At 39.2% G+C, this 26009-nt stretch overlaps 1 protein-coding gene across 1 annotated transcript in view; it reads right to left on the reverse strand.

Moving 5' to 3' along the window:
- Window positions 1-26009, reverse strand: part of LOC124804966 (E3 ubiquitin-protein ligase SHPRH) — a 266474-nt gene that overhangs the window by 64370 nt on the left and 176095 nt on the right. The window contains exons 13-16 of the mRNA XM_047265357.1: window positions 20411-20548; window positions 19399-19604; window positions 17377-17550; window positions 8275-8438 (exon numbers count right to left, since the gene is read on the reverse strand). Of these exons, the coding sequence (XP_047121313.1) occupies window positions 8275-8438; window positions 17377-17550; window positions 19399-19604; window positions 20411-20548 (682 nt within the window). The remainder of the gene's footprint in view (window positions 1-8274; window positions 8439-17376; window positions 17551-19398; window positions 19605-20410; window positions 20549-26009) is intronic.

The following is a 26009-nucleotide window of genomic DNA, read 5'->3' on the forward strand; positions in this document are numbered from 1 at the left end:
CAGTATTGTGACAAGACTATCTATGGACATACCGGAATTGCAGTATAACTGCTGGATGCTTTTCCATGGTTTGTGGTGCACTGATACTAGTACAGCTATTTTATTACTTCCCCTGTAACCCATTTGCTTCGTTTCCTTTTGGCAGTCTGTAGCTGCCATCAGACAAAGACATTCACAACCTTGTAAAAGAAAGAACAAGAGCGAGCTTTCTCTGGAAAACCTACAAGGCAACAGCAGCCTCAACATTTCTACCACATTCTCCATAAATAAGTATCATTTCAATTTCTTCTTGCGTGGCTGCAACATTCATCGTCCATTTGCACCTCTGTTATCCAGATGACAGGTGGGTGTGCAGGCAATAAATACTGTGTGTGCACTGTAATGTTTAGAACCGCTATATGTTCTATGTCTGCACGAAATATGTACTGCCTGTTATGACACATCATAGTTTGCTATATGGCCATGATGGCGTGTCAAGTAGTCATCCATTTGATATGTTCAAGGAACACAGTGTGGTGGATGGGGTTTCCAATCAGAAGTTATGAAATATTGGCCTGTCCTACGGTCACAGCATGGAGGTGGGGTCCCACATGCCATTGGGTAGTCAAGAGCCATTGAGTAGCATGTCGTAAATTACGATTGAATATCCATTTCTACTCATCTGACTACAGCACCATCTGTGCAAATGAAGAAAATTCTCCAGACTAAACATATGTAGATTTTGCTGTAGAATTGTAATCTTCAATCCTCCCACCACCTATGCATGAGGTGCGTTGGCTGGTCGAGTGTGGTACCATTGTATGTCCCACTCTGAGACAAACAATTTGGAATTATAACTTTTTTTGATCTGATGTGTAGTTTTTGAGATATTTCAATGTCTTCAGTTAAAATGAACACCTTGTATATAGTGCATGCACAAATGGTAAAAATGTTACTCAGACCATCTCTCATGCAACTTCATTATTCAGGAGTTAACTGTCAATATGCTGATTATAATAATATGTTTAGTTCTTCTTGAAACCATGTAAATTAAAATTAACAATTAAATGAAATTTTTACTACAGCACATAACAATGAATTTTGGACGAGTTAATCAGTCGTTTTTGGCATTTTGACACATACTATTAGAAAGACTGGAATATAGACTTTAAGCAACACATTTCAATTTTCCCGAAACTAATTAAATTAGCAGAAAACCATAACTAAAGTTCGGACATACCCAAAATTAATTTTGCCTTTTGAGATACTATACCTGTTAGATTCCCAAGATTGACATTATACTTTCAAAAAAATGTGTGTGAAATCTTATGGGAGTTAGCTGCTAAGGTCATCAGTCCCTAAGCTTAGACCCAACTTAACCTAAATTATCCTAAGGACAAACACACACACTCATGCCCGAGGGCGGACTCGAACCTCTGCCGGGACCAGCTGCACAGTCCATGACTGCAGCGCCTTGAGACTGCTCGGCTAAGACTGCTCGGCTAATCCTGCGCGGCATTATACTTTTGTTGCCCAATTTTTTCTGGTCTGAATGACACTCTTAATTAATTTTTGAGCCACTAATTAAGAATTTGTACAATTTAATGTAACTTCAAATATGGTAACTGTACTAGTAAATAGGGAGTTCTCAGAGTATGAATAAAAAATTGTACTGTAATCTCTCTTATACTGCTAATTAATCACTTATAATGTAAACCCAATTATTGCCTGAGCATACAGCTCATTCACTCTTGTAAATTTCAACCACACATTTCTCTTAACAAATATATATTTCCTGAGATCATAAAATATTCAGATGCATGTCTTTAAATAACTCACTCTGCCCAAGAATCTTTAATTTATTTCTAGTATTAGTATGCACAACACAAATGTATTAAAAAAATTGTGGTTAGCATTTAAATAAGCAACTTTTTTTTTCATAATGGCTTATGTTTTATGTACTTCTCAGAGTCAATCTGTAGATAACTTTTATTCAAGTCGTGTCTGAGTATTTTAGTGTTAACAGCATGGACACTGGTTTATTTCAATAAGTGATCAAAAAGTTTATTGTGTCCAGCAAGTGTGTACTCGAAAGCCAACTGTGAGACCCCATATGTGAAAGTGCACTGTAAACATTTAGTCACGGTCAGACTTTTTTGGAGGTGACTACCTGTGATTACAATACTAAATAAGAACTGAGAATGATCATCATATTACTGTGAGTATTGAAAATGTACAAAGCAGTGACAGTAATCAAAAACTGTGTTGTGTACATTATTTGAGAAATATCACAAAACCAGTTTGCAGCAATTAAAGTGTGCGTCATTTACGACGGCGGCCGAGTTTAGGTTGGTTCTGCGCATCTGACGTCACAAAACACCGTCAGCCAATGAACAGAGAATGATGTTGCCAGAGCTCAACTGCAGTGCTGAGCACGGGTGAGTGTCTTCAGTTTTAGAAACGTTCTGTCATAAATAAAGTAATTGAACAAAAGCAATGTCTTGATAGCATACTTTCTTTTATAGAAAGTTTGGAAAAAGCGTTCTTTATACCAATTGCTTCATATTTTATTAATTAATTAAACCAAACAAGCAATAAGCCTCCTAATTCAGGCGATAGCAAGGAAAGCTGTTTGTATCATTCTCATTAACCGCTTTTTCGCAATAAAGGACAGTGGTAATTGTTTATTTCCTATTGTACTTCGACGAAACGTGAGTAATTCATAGTCATACCAACAGTGTTTGTCGGTATTTTGTGTGACATTTTAAAGTCCTCCGGGAGATCTACTGAATGATGAGTTATGTTAGCGTAATGGTTAAAGTGTTTGGCTGCTAAACGAAAGGTTCTGAGTTCAAACCTTGTTCGGTGCTTAATATTTTCTTTATTTAAAAACAATATCGAAGTGTCTTATTTCATGAATTTTATTCGTTTGAATGTAATTTTTTGAAATTTCTAGTGGCAACTAAAATCGACCATATGGAAAGTACACACTATGGACTTTTACCTCTGCAAACTCTTCAAAATTTCGTGCAATGGTTTACTACATCTAATGCTGCACAATAACTGTGCTGAACATCGAAACAAAATTGAGTCATTTATGGGGGGAAGGTATCAGTCAAGAATATGTGTAAAAATAAAATTTTTGGGCCAAATAGTTTTTGTGAAATCGAATGATAAAGTGTGTCAAAGCAGTCGAAACACCATGTGTCTGCACAGGTGAGCACTGCAGTGATGACAAAATCCCGCACAGCACAGAATGTGGGTAGCATGTTTCTGTAGCAGCGAAAGAGTTAATGCGGCCATGGTGGCTTTACTTCATAAACGGTGCGCTCCCCCCTAAACGTAACTTTGCGAACTATGCTATACTATTGCGCTGCTTCTCTTGGGCAACTGGCAACTGGCAACACAGCAATCTCCTGCTTCTGGGCGGGCATGCGCGAACTGCCAAGATAAAAGAATTGAACTATAGTTGAACCTCCACCGACAAGATACTGAGTGCAACCCAGTGATCACAGATTAGTACACAACCACTTTGTAACATGCTAAATGCTACCTTTCACTGTATTAGGGAGAAGGCTAGAAAAAATGCTAAATCCTAAAACCTGTACCACACTCTTCTCATTGCCTTGTAAAATAGAGGGCAGGTCCTGTTGAAGACGAAGACCAATTTTCAGTTCAGAAAACAAAACACACAAAATTAAATTATGCTACTTGGATGCCTGTGTTTCACACATTTCACATAATGATTGGTCCTCCTGCCATAGGAGAAAACAGTGTACGAGCTGACAATGTGCAACACAATTTCTGCTACAGTGCTGTGCAACTTAGGTGGCAGCTTCCTGATCTCTTCTACTCAGAGAATGCTCTGTGGTGTCACCAGCGTGCTCCCTGTCTCTCTCCCACACCTCACACTACATCTGTTGCCTGTCCTGCAATTGGCAAAGCTGTGGTAAGCGCCACACTGGGTCACTGTTTTTGCTTATGATGCTCCCCACAAACTTATATATGTTCAAAAACTATCACTATCACTTCTTAACATAATGCTCATTGGGTCTGCTTATATGCCATTCATAATGAATACTACAGCTACATCGGAACTGCATCCTCCACAGCCTTTTCAACACACAGGTTTGTCAGAATGACGCAACTGGCTGGAGTGTAACGTACAACAATTGAAATTGTGCATCCCCACACACCACCTGCCTCCTTATCTGCACACCACTATACAGATGTGAGATATCCCTTTCCAAGGTATTGTGACACAACTACATTGTCACTCGAGTTGAGAAAGTTGCGTGTTTCAACTCTTACATCGAACTCAGCCCATTTTTTCTAATGTTCTTTTTTGTTCCACCTGATTTGATCTATTAGTCTCAACTCACAGGGTTCCATTTAAAAGTTGTTTTACATATTTTGGGCTACGAGCAAACCCTTCTAAAACTTTATGATTACCAGAGGGTAAACTTTTTCAGATACACGTTCTTTCATTTTTTGCATCAATGATGACATTGAGCCCAGTCACTAATTTTACTCAGACTGTCAGGAGGATAAGCCTCCACAGTCCCTTCAACAACCTCTGTGGTCCACCCGAGCAGCTAGTGGTGTTTGCAGCAGTTGCATGATCCACAGTCACCTCACAAGTAGCTAGTGAAATAATTGTCTCTCCAGGCAGAGCCCCACTTGCCTTGGCAAGCCTTATATAACAAGACTGTATCAGATGCCCAGAGGTTGACCGCAAACACTGTTTTGTCTCAACAGTGAACTACCCCCTCACCTCACTATTAAGTTGTTTTTTATTTATTTTTAATGAAGATTTTTACTGTGCTTATGATCTGGGCAGTTAAATCAAGAATCCTGTTCCTCATTACACAACAATCCACTGCCACACTATGCTGTGGTTACTGGAGCATGCACAGATTTTGCATGTGTGGCAGGCTTGTGGTGCTCACCAGACCAGATCCCAACTTGACTCCAGAACTCTGTGTTCGCCAGACACGTACCTGGTCAGCGAAGACTGCACCCCTTGAGATGTGGAACATTTGGCACTAGCTGGGAGGCACATTTGGCTTATTGAATATCACATACAAGGTGGGCATATCTCTGGACTGGAAAGGAAATACTCAGCTAATGTGATATCTCTGCCTTCTACCTCCCCAAAAAGGTGAATCCCTCTTATTTAGGATTTTGAGTTATTAACAATGAAGGGGACTACATTTTATCAAACAGCAGAAAATGTACAGAATGTCATGGTCCTAAAATAAACTAGAATTTCTAGTGACTAAACTAATAAAGTGGAATTACAAAGGAATAGACTCATTTGACAGGAAGTCTGAAATGCAGATCATGAGGGTTTATTTAAGTCTTGGGATATATGTCAGATTAAATTAAGTAACATATGCAACATACCCAGAAAATGAAGGTTATATGGACACAGACGAAAAAGGCAGTTATTTAACAGATACGTTGCACATTCGAAAATGCTAACAAAAATATAGATACCAAATGGAGCAAGATAATATTTAAAGAGAAAGCAAGAGTTTCAAGTGAACAACAATGAGTACAAAACAGAATATCTGAATTAAAAAAAAAAAAAAAAAAAAAAAAAAATATATATTCAGAATTGTATTCCTGTGGACAATAGTTGTTGCAAAGAAAATTTTGTAAAAAATGAAGAAAGCAAAATGGAAATTTATACCAGACAGACAACACATCCAACAGATATCATACTAGCTAGCAACACAAAGATGGCTGTACAAAAACTCTCTTCAACTGTTTGTAAAGAGCAATAGCACACTCTGAAACAGATACTCGATAATGAAAATATTGAATTTCCAAATGAGGTATACAAGTTGGATGTCATTCTGCTTAAGAAGAAGAAGAAGAAGAAGAAGAAGAGGAAAGGCACCCGGAGAGTATGGTGTTTTCCCCCACCCCTTTTTTTACAGTCAGTTGTTGATCCTGACTGATGTGGGAAAATTTAGTTCTAATGCTGCTCTGGGATGTTAAGGTAAAGTAATTGTTCAGTTTTTGTGAGCAGCAAAGAACATTTCAGTTTTGCCTATTCTGCTTAGCATTGCTAAAAGGGGTGAACAAACAAACACAAAATTTTTTGGAAACAAAATTCTGATTTTGTTTTGTTTCGAAATACAAGAAAAATACACTGGAATTCATTTGGACTTCTCTTCTGGAATTACTGTCATACTTTGCACTGTCCATATTTACAAATTTTTAAATTTTTTCCCCTTTCAAAGCCCAGTCTAAAAAGGTACTTTACAAATAAGACCTTTCCTATTCCGAAGAGACATCCTTTCAATTACTTTTAATAGGCTGTACACCAGCCAATACCATATTCTTGTGACCCGACAGCATATATTTCTGAGTAACTTATTTACCACCAGATTACCCCGTCACATATCTGATAATACTCTTACATTCCTTATTAAATATAACATAGAATTCACTTAATTCTAAAGAACCCCTTTAAAAATGACAAAATGTATTGCATTATAACTATACCGTGCAAAAGACTAGATTTGTTAAGCTCCTCATGGAGCACAAACTCTTGTATCAACAAGTTTTTTAATTCATTTTGATTTTGCTGCTTATTCTATCCAGTTTAGGTAACTGCTGTGTTAACCTAACACTGATATTCAGTATATAATGTACTGCAATTAAGATATTGGACAGATTTAATTTGTTTTAGTAAAAAAGATGTAGGTTCAGAGATATATAAATTCCTTTTGTAGATACCACTGATGAAAACAGAATTTACCACCCTTCTGGCACAGACGATTCTTTAGGATCAGATGACAGTCATTAGCACAGTCCACAAAGAACATTTGTTCACACTCCTGCACATGAATCCAGACAAAACTTAGTGTTCAGGTGAAGTGGCTAAAATGCATTAAAAATGGAAGAGAATGACAGCAAATATTAGAAGAAACAGAGGAGAATTATGCATTTTTCATACAGAGAACTGGGTAAACATATAATCAGTAGTAGACAAAAATGCCAGAAGAATATTAGTGAGGGGAAAGGAATGGAATTGTTTGTGGACTTTTGGAAGCTAGGAGACTGTTGTCTTCATATCTCTTTCATTTACAATGTGGGAAGACTGGGGATATGGTTAGAAACAAAGAAGATGGAATTATTTCTAACGTTTCTGTACAGAGCTTTATGCTGGGAAACATAGTATTTGTCAGTAATTCTTTATTAAAAACCCTGATATACTCACATCAAATAAATGAGTAGACACTGTGATCTGAAGAAAAAGGACTGATTGTGGTACTGATGTTTCCCCCTAATATAAGAGAGGTAACACAATGCCATATATTACAACACATTAAATTATGACCATACTACACTAGCCATTATACAGGAAGAATAATGAATATACCAAATACTAGGACTTGAATTTCACTTTGGCAAACATATTTCAGCACTACAAAAAGTTTTGCAATGACACTGTTTCCTAACGGCAAAAGAAAGCTACTATTAGCATATTTTTATACAGAATTTAATATAAGGTTCACAATACCACACACATCTTCACATGAAGATAATGCATGTAGACCCACCAGCTTCTGAGGAAGCAGATGCAAGAGTTGTTGCATCCCTCAAAAGCTCAGGTGGTGCAGAGAGCTCAGAACAACTCACACGAGAAGGGCGAAAAAAATCATCAGACAACTATTTTGATTGTTTTCAATCTCAAGAAACTTCACCAATGTCAGTATTGAAGTGTGTGAGAAAATATATTACCCATGGAAACACTGACTTGACAGCCTCTAGGTAAAGGGGCTGCAGTTCTGACATAACTGAAAAACAAATGGCTGTGGATATGAAATGTACCTAAATATGGATCAAAGAAGTCACTTGCTGGATTCCAAGAAATAAGGAAAGTATAAGGCAATGAGCTAATGATGGTGGGTAAATGACATGAGGAGAGGCAGCTGGACACCACAACTGATGGAGGGAGCCTGGGGGAGGCTTTTACCCAGCAGTGGGTGACAAGTGGACTCTGCAGCTGCTGCTGATGTGACAGTCCACTATACTTCATGTCGCATTACTTGAAAATCAACAATCTGTCTCCTTTTAATTTTATATATTTCTCAATGAAATTTGCCTTCTTATGCTGCTACTCACAAGGAAATCTGATAACTTAGCAGTGATCCAACAGTCTATTAAATGTTACATAGTAATCATGCATATTCCAACACCATTAGAACATGAAATACAACTTATACACTGATGCCTGAATATGGTGGCATGCTGGTGGATAATTCTTAGATGCCTTACATCTCAATACTTGCTCCATTTGAGACCACTGCCATGAAGTTTGTACTGCCTTGCCAAGAACAAGGCATTGTCCAACCAATGAGTGTCTTTCATCTTTTGTATGGACAGCAAATAATTTAGTCTCATATGTTTTTATAAGATTTTCACAAACACAAAGAGAACACCTGGAAAAAATAGAATAGCAAACAGAACTTTTAACCAGCAAAATTTGAGAGGAATATAATTTTATGTATGCTTAACAGTATATGGGAAGCATCAATGACAAGTCAAACTATTATTTCATTGTTTACACAGACACATTTAACACTCTTGAACCAATCAAGTAAGTCATATTTGTTTACACATCATCCATATGAAACATGTTTTGCATACAGAGACTGCAATCTCACAATGAAATCACAAACAGGTCTCCTGAACTTCAGATCATTGAAATACAGAAAATCAGCTGACAGGTGTCTGCAATTTATAAAACCAGCGCTAAATAAAAGATTTATGACTGCATACAAGAAGATAAATTTAACATCACACACTGAAGAAGTGCTATCTGCTAAGACAGATATTGTGACAAACATCTGAAGCAGCTGCTCTTAAACACCCCAAGACAACGCTTGATAGGCATCAATGAAAATCAAGATATTATACGGAATATTAGCTGATTTCATAATTACAGGTCACACTTCTTAAAAGATTTATCAAGACTCAATCCATGTGAATACTGAAAGTGCTATTTCAGTGTCTGCCTCTGCTGTGGCAACTGTAATAACATCAGCATTCATATGGGCGGTACAAATGAATTCTCAATAACATTAAATGACTTTTCACATGGAATTTTGCCAAAATCTTATTCCTGATATGAAAAATAGTATTTGGAAAATGACAGCTATACTGTAACATGTGTTTAGTTTGGCTCACAAATTTTTTTTCTCATATCAAAGATGTTTCCTAGAGTGTAATTATTTAGTACAAGTTGATCTTGTGTCAACAGTAGTGTCCTTTGTGATAGTGCTATTTTTTTGTGTTCCACCGATACTTACATTGGTAGAAATGGTAAACCACTAGGCTAACAATAATGCATATAGTACTGGTCCAGCCCCTGGAGGAAGATGAGATTACAGTTCCAAGTACATTGGAACTGGTCCACTCTGACATAAATGCCATGCTCCACAAAAAAGGTACTCTTAACCACAGAGGAAGCACAAACAGCAGCAATCTTACACAAAATTTGTAAAACTCTTACAAGCACTACTGAAGAAATTAAAAAAAAAAAATTGCTCTAAAAAGGTGTGTGTGTGTGTGGGGGGGAGGGGGGGGGGGGGACACTTTTGATATGACTTGTGAACAGTATCAAAGGTGAAACAGACTTACAATCCCTCATTTGTCTGTAATAAAAGGTCAGTGGTTATTGTACTTCTCCTTTTCTGCTTTACAAATACATCATCTTGGTTATGTTAGGTCCTAATTAGAAAAGAACAATCATCATCATTGCATTTTTTTAAATTTATTTATGTCTTCAAATGACAGTCTCATAGTTACTACATTTATTTTTTGTTGGTTTTTTGTTGGGGTTATCAGCCGAGCAAATCATCCCTTTCCTCTTACTGCTCTCAACTGTACGATCTTCCAATGTTACATTTTATACTTTCTACTCCCTCGCTATCATCATTCCAGAATAAGGGGTAAACTGTTTCAAACTCATCACTATCTCAGCCCTATTTCTCTCTACTACCAAATTATGTAATCTCAGAAAACTAAAACTCTGTGATGTACTCTCCTTCAGTGTCCATGTGCAGGTACCTCCTCAGATGCAGAAAATTCCGGTTGTTCGTCAGTTATACTGCTTATGAGAAATATGGGTCAGTGACCTTCACCACAGGTGCAAGTTTGTCAAACTGCCTGCTGTAACCAGCTCATACATTCTCGTCTCAAAGAATGTTGAATCACAATGAAGAAAGATGGTCAGAAATCATGTTCATCAAAAATGTCTACAGAGCCAGAAGCATTTGTTGTGTAAAAGCCTCTAAAAATCAGCACGATGACTTCCTTCTAGTCAGAATTACATTCACATCAGTGTCAATATGAGTATGTCACAGTGATGGGAGGATGAACAGACTCGTTGAGACACACTTCCCCCACAATAAACTTAAGAAAATTGTTTATTTTAGAAACATTAGGATTCTTCCATTCCAACCCTAATGGCACATTTACACTCTTATAAATGTAGCTACAATGAAAAAGATGGTGAAGTAAAAAACATCTGTCATACTTTGGCTCTGAGCCTCTCACTACATCGTGTAATGTCCGTAGTCTAGTCTTACATCTTCCACAGCTAAAATTGCATCACACAACTAGCTGAAACATTGATGATATAGACTGTGATGTTCCAAAGGTGGACTGTTGAGAAATTCAATTGCATCAAACAATCAGAGAGCTCACAATAGATGGCAAAATGCATGAACTTACTGTTAAACACTCGGTGACAAATGTGTTCCCATACATGTAACAGAAGTAACAAAAACCCCTACTCTTGATCGACACCTGTATTATGGCAAATAATGAACAACAGGGATGCTGGTCACAGATGTTACATTCAAATTCAAAGATCAAATGCTATGAAGAATACTGGAAACTGCAAAATAGGGTAAAGCAATACATTCAAAACGCCAAAATTAGGCAAGCTCAATTTATTGTGAGCAGGGAAAAGAGCCCTACGATTCTGCCGAAAAATCTCCATAGAAAAGACTAAATCAGGAACTGTTATTCAGCTCCCAGTTGACACATTGTATGACTTTTTTTCTGCTCAAGTCACCCCCCATGCTGCAAAGAATTATCACACACAAGAATCACAGAACACTGAACTAACCCTGACATTTTCTACCTAAAGCATATTAAAATAAACACAATAATAAAACTCTCTTCTGAAGCAACAGGCAACAACTTGATCAGCATGGAAAACACTCAATGGGAAAGAATGAAAATCCATGATCAGCTTTCGATTTCCAGCAAATTAGCATACTAACTGTCAAATTCAGAGACCCCAAAATATATTTTTCATAGTTGACTGACTGAATAGTTACACAAATCCAATTTCTCTGACAATTATTAGTCTGGTTTTTGTCAACACCAAAATATCATAGTATAGACTCTGCACTTATTATCGTAACTAATGACACGAAATATGTCACAAACAACCTCGAAGTCACAGTATTGACTCTGCCAGATTTTAGCAAAGCACATAAACTCATTAACTTTGCTATACAGCTCAGATCAATGTAACATCTGAAATTATCAGACAATGTGTTGAAGTGATTTGAAAGCTACCTGAGTAAAGAGACAGTAGTATGTTGCTTGTAGGAATAAAATCACTTGTTAAAAGCACTTTCTCACGAAGTGGTGTAACTTTGGGTGGTCACTTCAACTGGGCAGGAAGTACTGGAGGAAGACTTCCACTTACCTCTACTTCTCCATTAGTTGTGGAATGTATTCTAATAACATTTGAAATGTAAACTTGTGCAAACATTCATTCTGGCAAATCTCCAGTATTGACATGTTAACCCGACATGGCACGAGCAGTGGAAACTGCAGACGGTTAGAATTAATCATGAATACTTGAGGGTGTTACACTTGTAACACTTGTCTACCTGATCGTGTCAGTGCTTCACACAGTCAGTGGGGACAGATGTGGCCAGAAGAGTAGTGAGACTGTTGCGCAATATGTCTACTTCGTCAGCTCCTCAGCACACATGCATCCCAGTATCTTGCATCAGAGGTTGAGTACCTGTCATCTCTTCCTGTTGTTGCTGTTCGCCTCTTCCAAAAAGCTGCCCTGCAGTCTGAGCTAAATCTATGCTTTTAAGGAAAAAACTGTAGTGCTTCATCTTGGCAACCTCGAACTTTTTCCCCGTAGAAATACGGCCAGTTTTTCTTTCTGTCAAAATGTGAAGACACTGTTAACATCTTCATATATTCCATTCTTCATTTCTCATCCAGTTGTGGCACTCTCTTCATTACTCATGCTGTGTATTATCACCATATTTCTCTTCCCCTATCCCTCCCTCTTCTCTCACATTCATTGCTGGAAATTCACTGGGTCACACAAACCTGGTGAGTGACTTATGTCCACAAAAAGTATACGAATGGAACAGTTATAATATTCATTTTGTGGCCTGTATTAGTTTCTGGAATGTAAGTTGTACTTATGCACCTGTCTTTAGTGGAGGATGGGAGCTGACAGTACGATCATGAGTTAGCAAAACCAACAAATACGAATATTTAATCATAGATGCAAACTGATCTGTATTGTATCCCAAGGACTGGGTTCGTTGAGTGTTGACAATGTTGTGTCAAACACTTCATTTAATCCAATTCACTCAGTTTAATTGTACATGTCTGTAATTTGTCTTTGATGGTTTACTTTTTTCAATTATAGCTACTATTGTTTCCACTATTTGTGTTACACGCTGCTGCTCATTAAGAGTGTAACATTGGGAAGGATGGTAAATAAGGAAATTTTACTTACAATATTAGAGAAGGAAAGTTGCTGCTCACCATATAGCAGAGATGTTGAGTAGCGATAGGGACAACGAAAAGATTCACACACTTATAGCTTTGGCCATTAAGGCGTTTGTGAGCAATACACACACACACACACACACACACACACACACACACACACACACACACATGACCCATGTGGTAAATGATTTGGGCACACACTAGATGCACAATTCAGTGCACAGAGCAGCCTCCCTGACAGCAGCAGTGGTTCTAATCCAGACAGGCATAGAGTCAAATTGACCTCAGGTGACACGTATGGGTATACTCTTAGTGTGTCTTATATGACTGCCTTATTAGGCCACTATAATCAACAGGTGACTTGGTAATTTTTTACAAGTGGTATGTCAATTTTAGCGCCCTGATAAAGTGGTGATATAAAACTTAATCAGAGGCTACACAACGGTCGCTGGCCTCAGACTGATTTATGTCACAGCTGGAGCAGGTACTTTTGTATTGTTTTGTGTCACTTCAGCTCTATGCCAATATTCGTCAATTGTATTATCCCATCATCTTTCTGGAATATTCATAGGACAGCAATAACCATAACAGCAGGTGACTGGTGTTATGCCAGTCTCTGGGCAATCCATAACCAGATGTTTTCAAATAGCATAAGTGATTGACACAAATATTTACGTGTAAACTGTCAGAGAAGTGAGAGCTGTGGAGAGTGCAGAGAGATCATTCCAGATAGTCTATTGTACAATGGTGTCAAGAATATGTTTTACTGGTCGAGGTGAGTGACTGAAAATGGAGAATTGAAGACTATAAGTGAATCCATTGCGCAGAAATAAATGGACAGTAGGCAAAGAATCTTACTGATCAATCCAATTAAAGCAACAGCAGCATGGAATATAACTGGTAAAAAGTCACCTACAGTCTCAGAAGAACTACAGTATGTATGGTGCAATTATTCATCTGTAGAAGAAATCGTCAGTAGCGAATTAGTTTGCCATAAAGGATTTGTTTCAAACTACAATTTTTCTCTACAATAATTTTGTAACGTACCTCTGAAAGTGTATTAAAAGTAATAAATGCTGTTACAGTGCATCAGACATCATTATGTTATCTGTCAGATAGTAACTGGAAATATTTCCACTTCACCTACCTACATTTAAGCATTCCTATTAAATGTGATATATGGGAGGAAAATAATTGCTGTAATGAAGAGAAAGAGAAACAGAGAGAGTGGAACATGCACACATCACAACTACAGGTAATGTGCCATGTACTTTTAATAGCTGTGTAAAAAGTACAGAGTATAAAAACTGTCTTCTGAAGCAACAGGCAACAACTTGATCAGCATGGAAAACACTCAATGGGAAAGAATGAAAATCCATGATCAGATTTCGATTACCAGCAAATTAGCATACTAACTGTCTCATCCAGAGACCCAAGAATATATTTTTCATGGTTGACTTAAAATCAGGAGAATGTCCATCACAAAGTTGTTGCAATTAGTTGGTTAAGACAGTTGTGAATTTCAGAACTTGTTCTTGTGTACATGACAAGAGTAAAAGTTTTTCGTTGACTTCACATTTAGAAATAAAGCAGTGAATATAAGGTACACTTCTATCACTCACTTTACAAAATGTAATACTGTTGTTGGTTCTTGCAGTGGAGCAGATGTGATTAAGAAAAGACAGTTAGTCAATATTTTGTATTTTGTTCATTAAATGGAACAGTTAATCTTTGTATTGTTTATCCAAGCTCTTCCGCTTCCTCATTATGGTGTAATATCGGATTGTGGTATTAGGGAAACATGATTGATTAGTAATTTACAGAGAGACTTAGAACTAATTATAGTCAGTGTAATTCTAAAGTTAAGCATTAGTACAAGTTACATACTGTAGACAGCTTTGCAAGCAAAAGGGGAACTTGTACTTTAGCTTTGGACTTTGTGGAATGTGAAAGAGACAATATTATGGCTGCACATTACCACTGAGTAGTTATCTTCAATATTAAAATATGATTTCTGCTGTTATTGAAGTTATGTGTAGCAAAGTAACACACAAGTCACTGAATAGAGTTTCACATCTTAACAATATTATGAAAAGGATAGTTGGTACTCACCACATAACAAGATGCTGAGTCGCAGATAGACACAACAAAAAGACCATCAGAATGTGAGCTTTCGGCCAACAATGCCTTAGTTGAAAATAGACAAAACACATGCGCGCGCACACGCACACACGCACGCACGCACACACACACACACACACACACACACACACACACACACACACACACACACACACACAAAAAAAGAAGTCTTTGGCTGCTGTGGCCCAAAGTGAGACTGCACAAGGATTGCAATGAAACAGAAGAGACAAAGGTCACAAATGAATGTATCATAGAATTAATTGAAATATGGAAAAGTTTGAAGGAAAATAAAGTGGAAGTGTTTACAAATGGGGAAGGTGAGGACAAAGTAGAAAGCAAGGTAGACAAGGCAGGGAAAGAAAGAGAGACTATGAGAAATGACAAAGAGAGCAGTGGTGAAAGATGGGAAGGAGAGTTTGAATAGTGTGTTTAGAATGAGTCTATGATGCAAGAGGTTGTGGCTGAAGATGAGACAGCCAATGAAGAACCAGATTACAGCTTGGGTATTGCATAACTATTTACATGATAACTGTGCACAAGCAGAAGAGGAAGTTCGTATATTTGTGGTTTATAAAAGGGATGATATGATATGTGAACAAGAAATAAGGCAAGAGGTGAAGTGTAAGTAAAAGATCTGAATGCTATAATGAAAAGGACTGAAGATTTACTACCATGAAAGAAAGTTGTGCAAAAAATGGAAAAGTGAACTACTTGATATGGAGGCAGGATTTTTGAAATACCAGGAGAGTGGTGAACGGAACAAAAGCAGATATGAAAGAACAAAAGAATGAGATGGGTTAAGGAGCAAAAAAGATGAGGATGAAGATAAAATTTTAGTGACAGTGATGAGAAGCCAGATGAAAATATCAAGTGATGTACAGAATGAAAATTCCAGTGAATATGAGGAGGATGAAATTACTACACATTGGTCATACTCGACAAATAGCAACACTGTCAACTGAAGGAACTATGAAAAATGATCTATTGCAGGATGAGATGAATGAAGGAAATGATAAAATGTCTGCCATCTCGTTACTTATAAATTCCTTTAAAGTTACTCCATGAATTCATAGCTATGTATAGATGTTTGTAAACATGCTCATGTAAGCATGTCCATGATAGGTCCAAGCAAAGCTAATGCACTCCATTCCACAGTTCCCTGGTGCTTTAACTTCCACACACTATGGGATGTAACTTTACACTCTAATTAGATGATGCATCGACAGCAACAATTTTTTTTATGCTTTCATTAAGTATAAAAATTATTTTCAGTCTTTTATTAATAAAACATGCAATATGGCATTTTCAAACATGCCAGGAAGTGAATCTTACTAGAGATAACACATTCCGATACTTTTAATGTATTGAACTGTACAGTTTTTATAATCTTGACAAGCCAATTTTTCTCACAATGTTATTGGGCACATAAATTTTTAAATCTATCTGACTTTTACTTTTTTTTTATCATTTGACATTGTTTCTCTGTGTCACAACATAAACTTTATATTCTGTCTATATTCATATTGTACATATGTAAGCCTTGATTTGTCATCTTTTATTGCATACAGCTGTCACTTGTAACACACTAGCAGAGGAGCAAGTTACATATTTAGCTTTTTCAGCATTTTCCCATAGTTTAAGTCTTAAATTAAATGTTTGATTTTGTATTTAAGGAGTGTAACTCGGGGTTTTAGTCAACGTAAAGCATAGATTGGCGCAGTCTGTTGCACAGTTGTCATTTCTTTTGAAGGTGAGCTATAAAGCTCAGTAAGGAGTCAGCCCTGTCGCTGATACTTCAGGACAGAAGCAAGTTGCATATTTAGCTTTCTGTGTGTGCTTTTATAGTTAATACTTCTTAAGTGAGTAATACCAGAATGGATAGGATGTATGCTTGATGCATGCGGATGCATTAGGGGCTGACTGAACTTCACTAACAGCTGAAGCAACCTTTTTTTTAGCCACAGTCAACCATCTTCAGGCTGGTGCCTTGGGGTGCGGCACTGGCAGATTATCTGACGCGTTGCATGGGATTCCTCAGGTGTCACCCATTTTACCCACAGGCTCTGCTGCCAAGGAACCTCACAATGTATCAAACGTGGGGTCTGCCATCACTGTGGAGGGACTGGTGGGTCATAATGCATCTACATCTCTCAAGGCAGAGATGACTACGTGGAGGTTGGGTGTCTGGCATCACGCGCGAGTGTATACCTGTCCATTTTTCCGCCTAAGGTAAGTCTTTCCGCTCCCGGGATTGGAATGACTCCTTACCCTCTCCCTTAAAACCCACATCCTTTCGTCTTTCCCTCTCCTTCCTTTTTTCCCGATGAAGCAACCTTGGGTTGCGAAAGCTTGAAATTTGTGTGTGTGTTTGTGTGGTTTTTATTGTGTCTATCAACAGACCAACGCTTTCTATATTTTCATATATATATCAGTGCATTTATAACTTACTTCTTCTTGTTGGCTGAATAACTGCGTAAATGACATTCAACACTTTCATTCACCAGTTTTGGTACTGGAGATACTTTCAGTGATTCTAGCCTCTTAAGACAATTCTTCCTAAGATCATTTAGTTCTTCATCCCATCTGCACAGTTGATATTCAATGCTTTTTAATGACTTCAGCCTGTAACAAAAGGTGAAATGAGATTACTACAATTACTATTTTGTGCACATTCAGAGTGTTTTAATGAATTTAATAATAATAATAATAATAATAATAAAGGTTACACTTCTATGTTTCTTGTGTTCTAGTGCGGTTAAGAGCTCCAAAAATATCAGTATTTATCTGATCTACAGCTTAAAAACTGCTTTTATTTATAGCAGATAGTGTGGTTCAGTTACACTGTAAGTACAGTCCACACTCTGCCACAGAAATTGTGGATATAATTAACTACAAATACCAACAGCTTCTGCAGAATATTAATAGCTCAACAAAATTATAGGTACTGGAAAGATACGCATGCATGAACAATCATACATTTATCACATAATAACATACTTAGTTATCCTTAACTCATGTTTTGAAAGTTCTCTTGATAGAATGTACCATTTTCTAACTCATCAATCATATTACAGAAAACAGAAATATCAAAATATTGTTAACTGCTATTTCCTGTATCCGAATCAGTGTGATTTCGCAGCTCTTCAACTATTTTAATGAAGCTCATATCTTAGAATTAATAAGGTGCCTTAGCTCAGTTAGATTTGAAGTACACAATTTTGGCTGTATGAGAATTTACTTTGCATACTTCCATTCATGCCAGAGCTCACTAAGCACCTAATGTGGCAAAGTTTTCAGATTGACTCATGTAAATTTCTGTGGGGCAGTTCCTCCTAGCCTGCTGAAGTTGATCATGACACAAAATTTAAAATTATTGTTTTATATTTATTTACATATCATTAGCAGTGTAACAAAATAATTTTTAAAAATGTTTAGTGATTAAATTGTATTCCACTCAAATAAAATGTATAGCTTTGTCTTCTTTCCACATCCCAAGAGACGCTTCTTCACAGGATCCACATAATGCAACTTATTAATGTAACAGATAAACTTTAAACACTCAAAAATGTAAATAATTTTGTTTTAATTTGTTGCAATTATGTACTGTACAGAGCTGACCACAGTATAAGGGGTGCTCAAAAAGTCTCTGTTCGAAGGCCATACGGTCTAGACTTGTTATGCCAATACGGCAAAATTCCTGTGAGCACTGAGGCAATCATTCCACCAATCCACCAAGTTGAAGATACCTGTTTGGTAAAATACCATGTCCTGCTGCATGATTAAGTCCGTAACTTCTTGATGCACATCCTCAGCTGACACGAATCTTCAACTCTTCAAGGCCTTTTTAAGGGACCAAAGGACAGATAATCGCGTGGCGGGAGATCAGGACAGGACGGCACATGCTTGAGTGTCTCCCACTTGAATTGGCATAACTTCAGCATTACAACATTTGTGATACAGAAGTGCCGTGTCGAACTGCAACCAGCACCATGCCACAACAGCATTTTTTGACAGGCATGTTGCCCCATACATAGTCTTCTATTCTGATGGCTGTCTGCTGATGTTTGTCCTTTGGCAGCCCAAGAAAAGAATAACAGTATGTTGGTCCTGTTTGGACATAATGTCACCACACGAGGTCCGTTCAAAAATTCCGGAACATTCATAATTTTGCACATATGGTGTGTTGGAGTGAAATGCGGCTGGAATGCCACACCTGCATTTGCATATGTATGTGTGTGTGTGTGTGTGTGTGTGTGTGTGTGTGTGTGTGGTCTACTGTTGACGAAGGCCTTCTCTCTCTCTCTCTCTCTCTCTCTCGTATAGAAGAAACTGCTTATTAGGAATGGCTAGTATCTGAGTATGTTTTCCAAACCTATCTCATAAAATCTGTAGACACATATAACGAAACTGCAGACTATCAGAGAAGTAATTAAAAAAAATCTTATCATGCAGAGAGGATATCCATTTTACCTTTCCAGCACTGATTTTGCTTCAAATTTGGTCATTTTATCAACAAGATCATTCCTCACACGACTAACAAACTCATCTTCATGCCCTTCTACAATAACGTATTGTATGAGAACTTCCCACCATTCGCCCCTGGCCATTGATAAATCCTTGGCACATTCCTCCACGTCTTTAGACAGTGAATCAAGCTGTTCATAAGCTGCCTCACCCTGAAACAATTTTTCTTAAATTCACTTTTTATTGCAACAGGAAGACCTTCCTCTATAGGCTAAATATAACTGTAGAAAATATGATAGTTTGTGCCACAGACAATGTAATCATATTGTATGTAACACCTCTAAACAAACAGTAATAGCACCCATTAACATGCGATTATAGTTATTAGCCTGAAATATTGAAATAACTATGGTACAGATTGGACGAGTTCTCAGGAATGCATGTGAAAGAGATGAATATTACTGTGATAAAAACAAAGAAATTGTCACACTGAAAGAGGCAAATTAAAGTTTTTTAAGGTCACTGACAGTTACAGAACAGTTTATTTACAAAAAGTATACAAAAGTGCAGAATTTTCTATGAACGTAGGGAATGGGACAATAGGCATAGTTTCCTGTTTCTAAGTACTGACATTTAAGAGTACGGAAGAAATTCGCCAATATACTTTGTTCCTTGCTTTTAGATAAGGATGCAAATAACAGATTTATGGCACACAGAAAATAATGTAATAAGAAGCAACAAAAGAGTGAAATGGATGAGACTGAACTAAACACCTTGATACAGAAACAAAATCCAGTGAACAAGGATTACAAGAAAAAAAAAGAGAGCAAAAGAAAAGTACAACTAAATCAAAAGAACATCTGCTTCAAAATGTATAGGAATAAAAAAATAATTTAGTAATTTTACATAAGGTGGAAAACAGAAATTTAATTTCAATAGGATAAATGGTATGAGCCTGCAGAAATGTATGGCACAGTAAAAACTTATTCTTCATTAATGATGAATTTAACTGCCAAACCTGAGAGTCTCTTTTACTTATGTATTCCTCTTCAACAGTCTTGCACTGAGCACGTAAATCTTCACATGTCAGATTGAGAGAGCTAACATGCTGATGCTGTTCCAAAATTTCTGCGAAGTTATGTAATGTGTGGATCATCTGAAACAGTTCACAAAACATTAATGTATTAATAGAATGAAATTTTCACTCTACAGCGGAGTGTGCGCTGATATGAAACTTCCTGGCAGATTAAAACTGTGTACTGGACCGAGACTCGAACTCCCGAGTTCGAGTCTTGGTCCGGCACACAGTTTTAATCTGCCAGGAAGTTTCATTAATGTATTATTTACAAAATTAAATAAATGTATTACCTGACAAATTTAACACAAAAAGAAATAAAACTCAGCTGCTTTATATTACGATTAGGAGTACCCACTTTTAAGATAATTTTGTTACTCCATTCATCACCTTTATTCTCGGTTCTGTTTATTTCAGGTCAGTCAATAGACTATTTTTATACTAGTTGTCTATACTATTTATATTTGAAATGATAGAAACAATGGAAAATCCAGGATGGAATGCAACAATGTAACTCATCCATCCCTACACAACCCCTGCTCCCAACCCCTTACCTCATGGCTCGTATCCCTGTGATAAACCTAGATGCAAGACCTGTCCATACATCCTCCTCTGGTCACAAACATCACCTATCCCAACAAAGGCAGGGCTACCTGTGAAACCAGTAATGTGATCTACAAGCTAAGCTGCAACCACTGTGCTGCGTTCTATGTGGGCATGACAACCAACAAGCTCTCTGTCTGCATGAATGGTCACTGACAAACTGTGGCCAAGAAGCAACTGGACTACCCCATTGCTGAGCATGCCACCCAACACAACATTCTTCATTTTAATGACTGTTTCACAGCCTGTGTCATACGGATCCTTCCCACCAACGCCAGCTTTTCGAAACTCCTGAAGTGGGAACTCTCCCTGCAATACATCCTACATTCCCGTAGCCCTCCTGACCAACCTCCGTTAGTATTGTCCCCACCCATCTAGCCCCTTCCCTGTTCCCATTCCAGCACTAAACAGCCCTCTATTCCACCAACACACCCAGGCTTTTTTCTTCTCTCCTTCTATGCTATTCCTTCCCCTCTCTCCCTGCCCTCTGTCTAACCTCCCAACTGCGTCTAGCTGCCCCACCCTCTCTCCACCTCGTCCCTACATGCTCCCAAGCAACATTTCACCATCCCCTACTCCTAGCCTGCCATACCTCCCCCTCCCCGCCCCACCCCAGCCTCCTCCTTATCCCCACCCAGTTGCCTCTCCCATTATGCACTACAGCTGCTGCTGCTGCTTGTAGTTGGATTCAGCTGCCAGAGATTGTGGTCATGTGTGTGAGTATCGTTTGCGTGTGTGCGTGTGTGTGTGTGTGTGTGTGTGTGTGTGTGTGTGTGATCCATTTTTGACAAAGGCCTTGTTGGCCGAACCTAATTTTGTGACAGTCTTTTGCTTGTGTCTAACTGCGACTCAGCATCTCCACTATATGGTGAGTTGCAACTATACTTTTCATAATATTACTAATTATACAATAATCACAAAATTTTAACTAAAAGGTAAAATATTGTCAAGCAGTCCTTTAATAAAATCTTCCCAGGTTTCAAGCTGCACCAAGTGGTTAACTGCCCACGAGCTTTCAGCAGAGATCTCATCTGCCACTGTCAATAGGCTGTCTGTCATCTGAATTCTGCTGCCATATTTAAACAGCCGTGCCACCGTCAGTGAAGCGATTGGTGCCTGGTCCTGCACCATATGTGGCAATGTTTTCATGGCACAACGCCGGCACCTGTTTCAACACCCCAATCACAGTATCCCAGGCCATACTCAGATGCAATTCACTGTCTTTATTGAGAATGTTATCCGGTATTTTGATTTCTATTGGTACATGTACTACTCTATGCCAATCCATTGGTCCGTTTAATAACAGAAGTATTTTCAAATGCAATTTGGTGTCCATTTTCCAATGCATGCTCCGCTAAAACTGGTTTTTCAGGATAGTGTAAGCAGAAACATCTTCCATGTTCTATACAACCCTGTTCAATAGGGCGGAAAGTCTGACAGACATGAAACTACCCTCAACCACACAGTATTATGTATATTCACAGGCTTCATTAGTTGCTGGATCTTTGCTGGAGACATGAACTCATTGTTAAATATCTTTCAATTCAGCAGCTATCAGATGTTTGAGTGGTTGCAACTGAGTGATACAGGTCAATAAAAAACAAACAAGATTTCTTACACCACTGTTTCTTTCCCACCTTTTTGAGAGTGATCTGAGAAGGAAAAATTATTACATTATGTATCTTCTACTAAAAGCTTGCTGGGTACACAGTAAGTCTTTAGTACTTTTTTCTTAAGCTTCTGGGATGATGAAAAATGACAGCAAATAATGTATGGTGACCTTGGCCTTTCGCTGCACACTTCTCTTAGCAGTTTGGATATTCCTAGCTCGCTACCGCCATCTGCTACGGCAGTAAGTTTCTTAATTCATGTGTTTCCTTCTGCCCCAAGGTGTTGATTCTGCCATGTGACTAGATGCCTGCCTTCTTCGGTTGCTGGCTACCAGTGCATGTCGAGCATCACCACCGGCTTAAGCCCCATGCCGCGATGGATGCACCATGCGGCAACATGCTTCATTTCAAGATGCTTCTCATTAGGTTGTAAGACTCAAGTATGCTGTGTCTACATCTGCTACATGGCCTGGCATGTAAATCGATGTTTCACACCAAAAGACATTTTGACTGGCAAGTGTTAATGCCGAAGTGAGTGTTATGTGAAATCCACCCATCACTACAGGCATGTTTGTGTGCTAACCACATGCCTTTGGCTGTGATCTTGTCCAGACCATTTCTTCTACAAGGGATGATTAATTCCGTGCCTCACATCACTAAAATTTGGAGTTGTGCTGGTGATACTTGGGGTGAGGTTCGGTTTCTGCTATTCCTACCGTGCTGCACCTTTGTATGGTGCCACCACATTGGCTAGTGACTCTCTCTAATAGCTGTACTTTCTAAGACAGTTTCATGTTTCTCTTTTGTAGTAGTTTAGTCATTTAATAAATGTACTGTTTCTCAACAATGTGTGGAAATTACCTTTTGTGCAGTACCCATTATGTATTATTTCACAATTTTGTAAATAATTTTGTAAGTTAGCTAGGGAGACATTCCTAAACTGGTGTCCCAACAAAAACCTCAGTCAATTTAATTTTCTATTACAACATGTTGGCCACCTCATCCCATTAGCGTGCTTTTTGGCTCACGCCTCCCACCAGCAACTTCCATTTCCGTGCTACAGACACTAGCATAATGAGCTATTTCTCTTGCGTGTGTTTTCCCACCCCCTTGTGCATCCAAGCGACCACGCCTTCTGCCACCGGTCCAACAGATGCCACTCCAGCGCCACACAACATAATTGCTGAGCCGATTGTGCACCTTGTGGAATGACAATGCTGCAACACTGACTGGCACGCACAACTTGTGGTGATGGAACCACCAGTGGCCCAGTACCCCATGCCAGACTCCATGCCAACACCCACATCGGCCCCTATGTATACCGCTGCCACCGTTTATCCTGGGCTCGATGTCAGGTCTCCAGCTACTGCCACCACTCTGTACGGCATGCTACAGCTCACCTACTGCCCTTCAATCCGCAGGATCTGCACCTGTGGTTTTCATTGGTGAACCCCATCCTTGCTGACTATGGCACCACTCAGGATGCCACCACGTTCGTTATGGCGATGAGCCAGGCTAGAGTTAACATATGTGATAAGAGGTCGATGATATCATCTTGTCATCCAAAGCCAGAGACTGCTACGAGAAACTGGCACTGTCTTGTAATACAACATAAATCGTCTGAAATGCAGTGTGTTGGGGTCCTTCTTTCCCTTGAGCAGTGTGGGGATCAGCAACCCTCGCAATTCCTACCACCAACTTCGAAGCCTGATGGAACCACTTATGGTCTCCGACCATTTCCTATACAATATCTGGCTAACTCGCCTCCCAGCCCCAATAAGGTCCCTTGTTCACTGACACTGCCAGACTCACTGACAGACTGACAGGTTGCAGGATTTGCTGGTCTCCCTGTCTGTCACTGCGCCAACCTCAACCCCAACTGTCACAGTCAGCTGGCCACCATTCTGTCAGCCACCCTGCTGCGAACTCTCCCTCGCCACTTATGTCATTGGCTGCTGCTACCCCCCCCCCCCCCCCCCCCTGCTGGGCTGCAGCATAATGCCTAGCATCTGGGAGTAATTGACAGCCTTGACTGCCTCAGCAACATTGTGACAACTCTGCACGTGACCATGGCCCATTTTGATTCCAACTGTTGCCGTCTGTGCAGCCGCAGCCACCAGCACAACAACAGCTACTGCCACCACAACTCTAGCCACCCTACTGACACATCTCATGACACAGCCAGCCTCTGCTGGTACCACTAGCACTTCACCCTGATACTAAGAACAGTAAGGAGCCCTACTCTTGGCACAAAAACAGGAACAGCCACTGGGATTAGGCGTGCCCAGCTATTGCTCAATCTCCAAGTGCTAGTTCATCCGTGACACCTGCTTTGCAATGCCAATCCTGATCAACAATGGCTCCAAGTTCTCTGTCTTCCCAAGATGGGACCATGGCACAGCCTCTGTCATCCTCCTGATTGCACTGAATAACCTACAGTATACACCATTGCGGCCTCAACATTTGCCTATATTGATACCTGCCATGGCCCTTCACCATAGCTGACATCCCATTGTTAGAGCAAACTTAAGCAGGTACTACTGCCTGCTCCCTGACATGGCCGGCCGATGGTTCACAAACAATGATACAGGGAGGTCAATGAAATGCACCACTTGTTTTGCTGTTTTCTTCAACGTGAAGCAGGTATAGGCATCACTTTGCTCATATTCACGTGGACATCGTCAGCCCTCTACCTTCCTCTGATGGTTGCCGCTACCTCTTCACTATGATGGACAAATTCACCTGCTGGCTTGAGGAAATACAAATACCCAACTTCAATACTATCACAGCAGTCACTGCCTGCCTCTTTAAGAGGATAGCCCATTTTGGCTGCCCTTTCTCGTGCACTAACGGACCTCTATGGGGCCATCCAGCTACAATCGGCATGGTGGAATGGCTCCACCATACCTTTGAGGCTGGCTTCGCCTGCCACAACAGCAAGTGAACTGCTGCCCTGCTGCTGGTAATTCTTAGTCTCTGCATCACTCGCAAGACTGACCTTCAAACGTCTGTCACCGATCTTGTGTATGGCCAGTCCCTAGCAGTGCCAAGTGACTTCCTACAGACTGCCGACGTGCCTGTGGATGTCGTTATCCCCGAGTTCGTCACCAGCTTGCAGGACTGCATGACTTGCCTGTGGTCCCCCTTACCATGTTGAACACAGAGCAATCATTCACAGTAACTTTGCTTCATGAACTCACATTATGCTAAGTATCAACGCTCACCAGAACCTCCCCACCACATTCGTATGCATTACTACGGCCCCTACTGGCTCCTGATGGGGGCTCCAAGATGTTTATCCTGCATCTTCACTGCATCCCTACCAGCGT

This window comes from Schistocerca piceifrons, chromosome 7 (genome assembly GCF_021461385.2).
Source record: "Schistocerca piceifrons isolate TAMUIC-IGC-003096 chromosome 7, iqSchPice1.1, whole genome shotgun sequence".
NCBI classification, from domain to species: Eukaryota; Metazoa; Arthropoda; class Insecta; order Orthoptera; family Acrididae; genus Schistocerca; species Schistocerca piceifrons.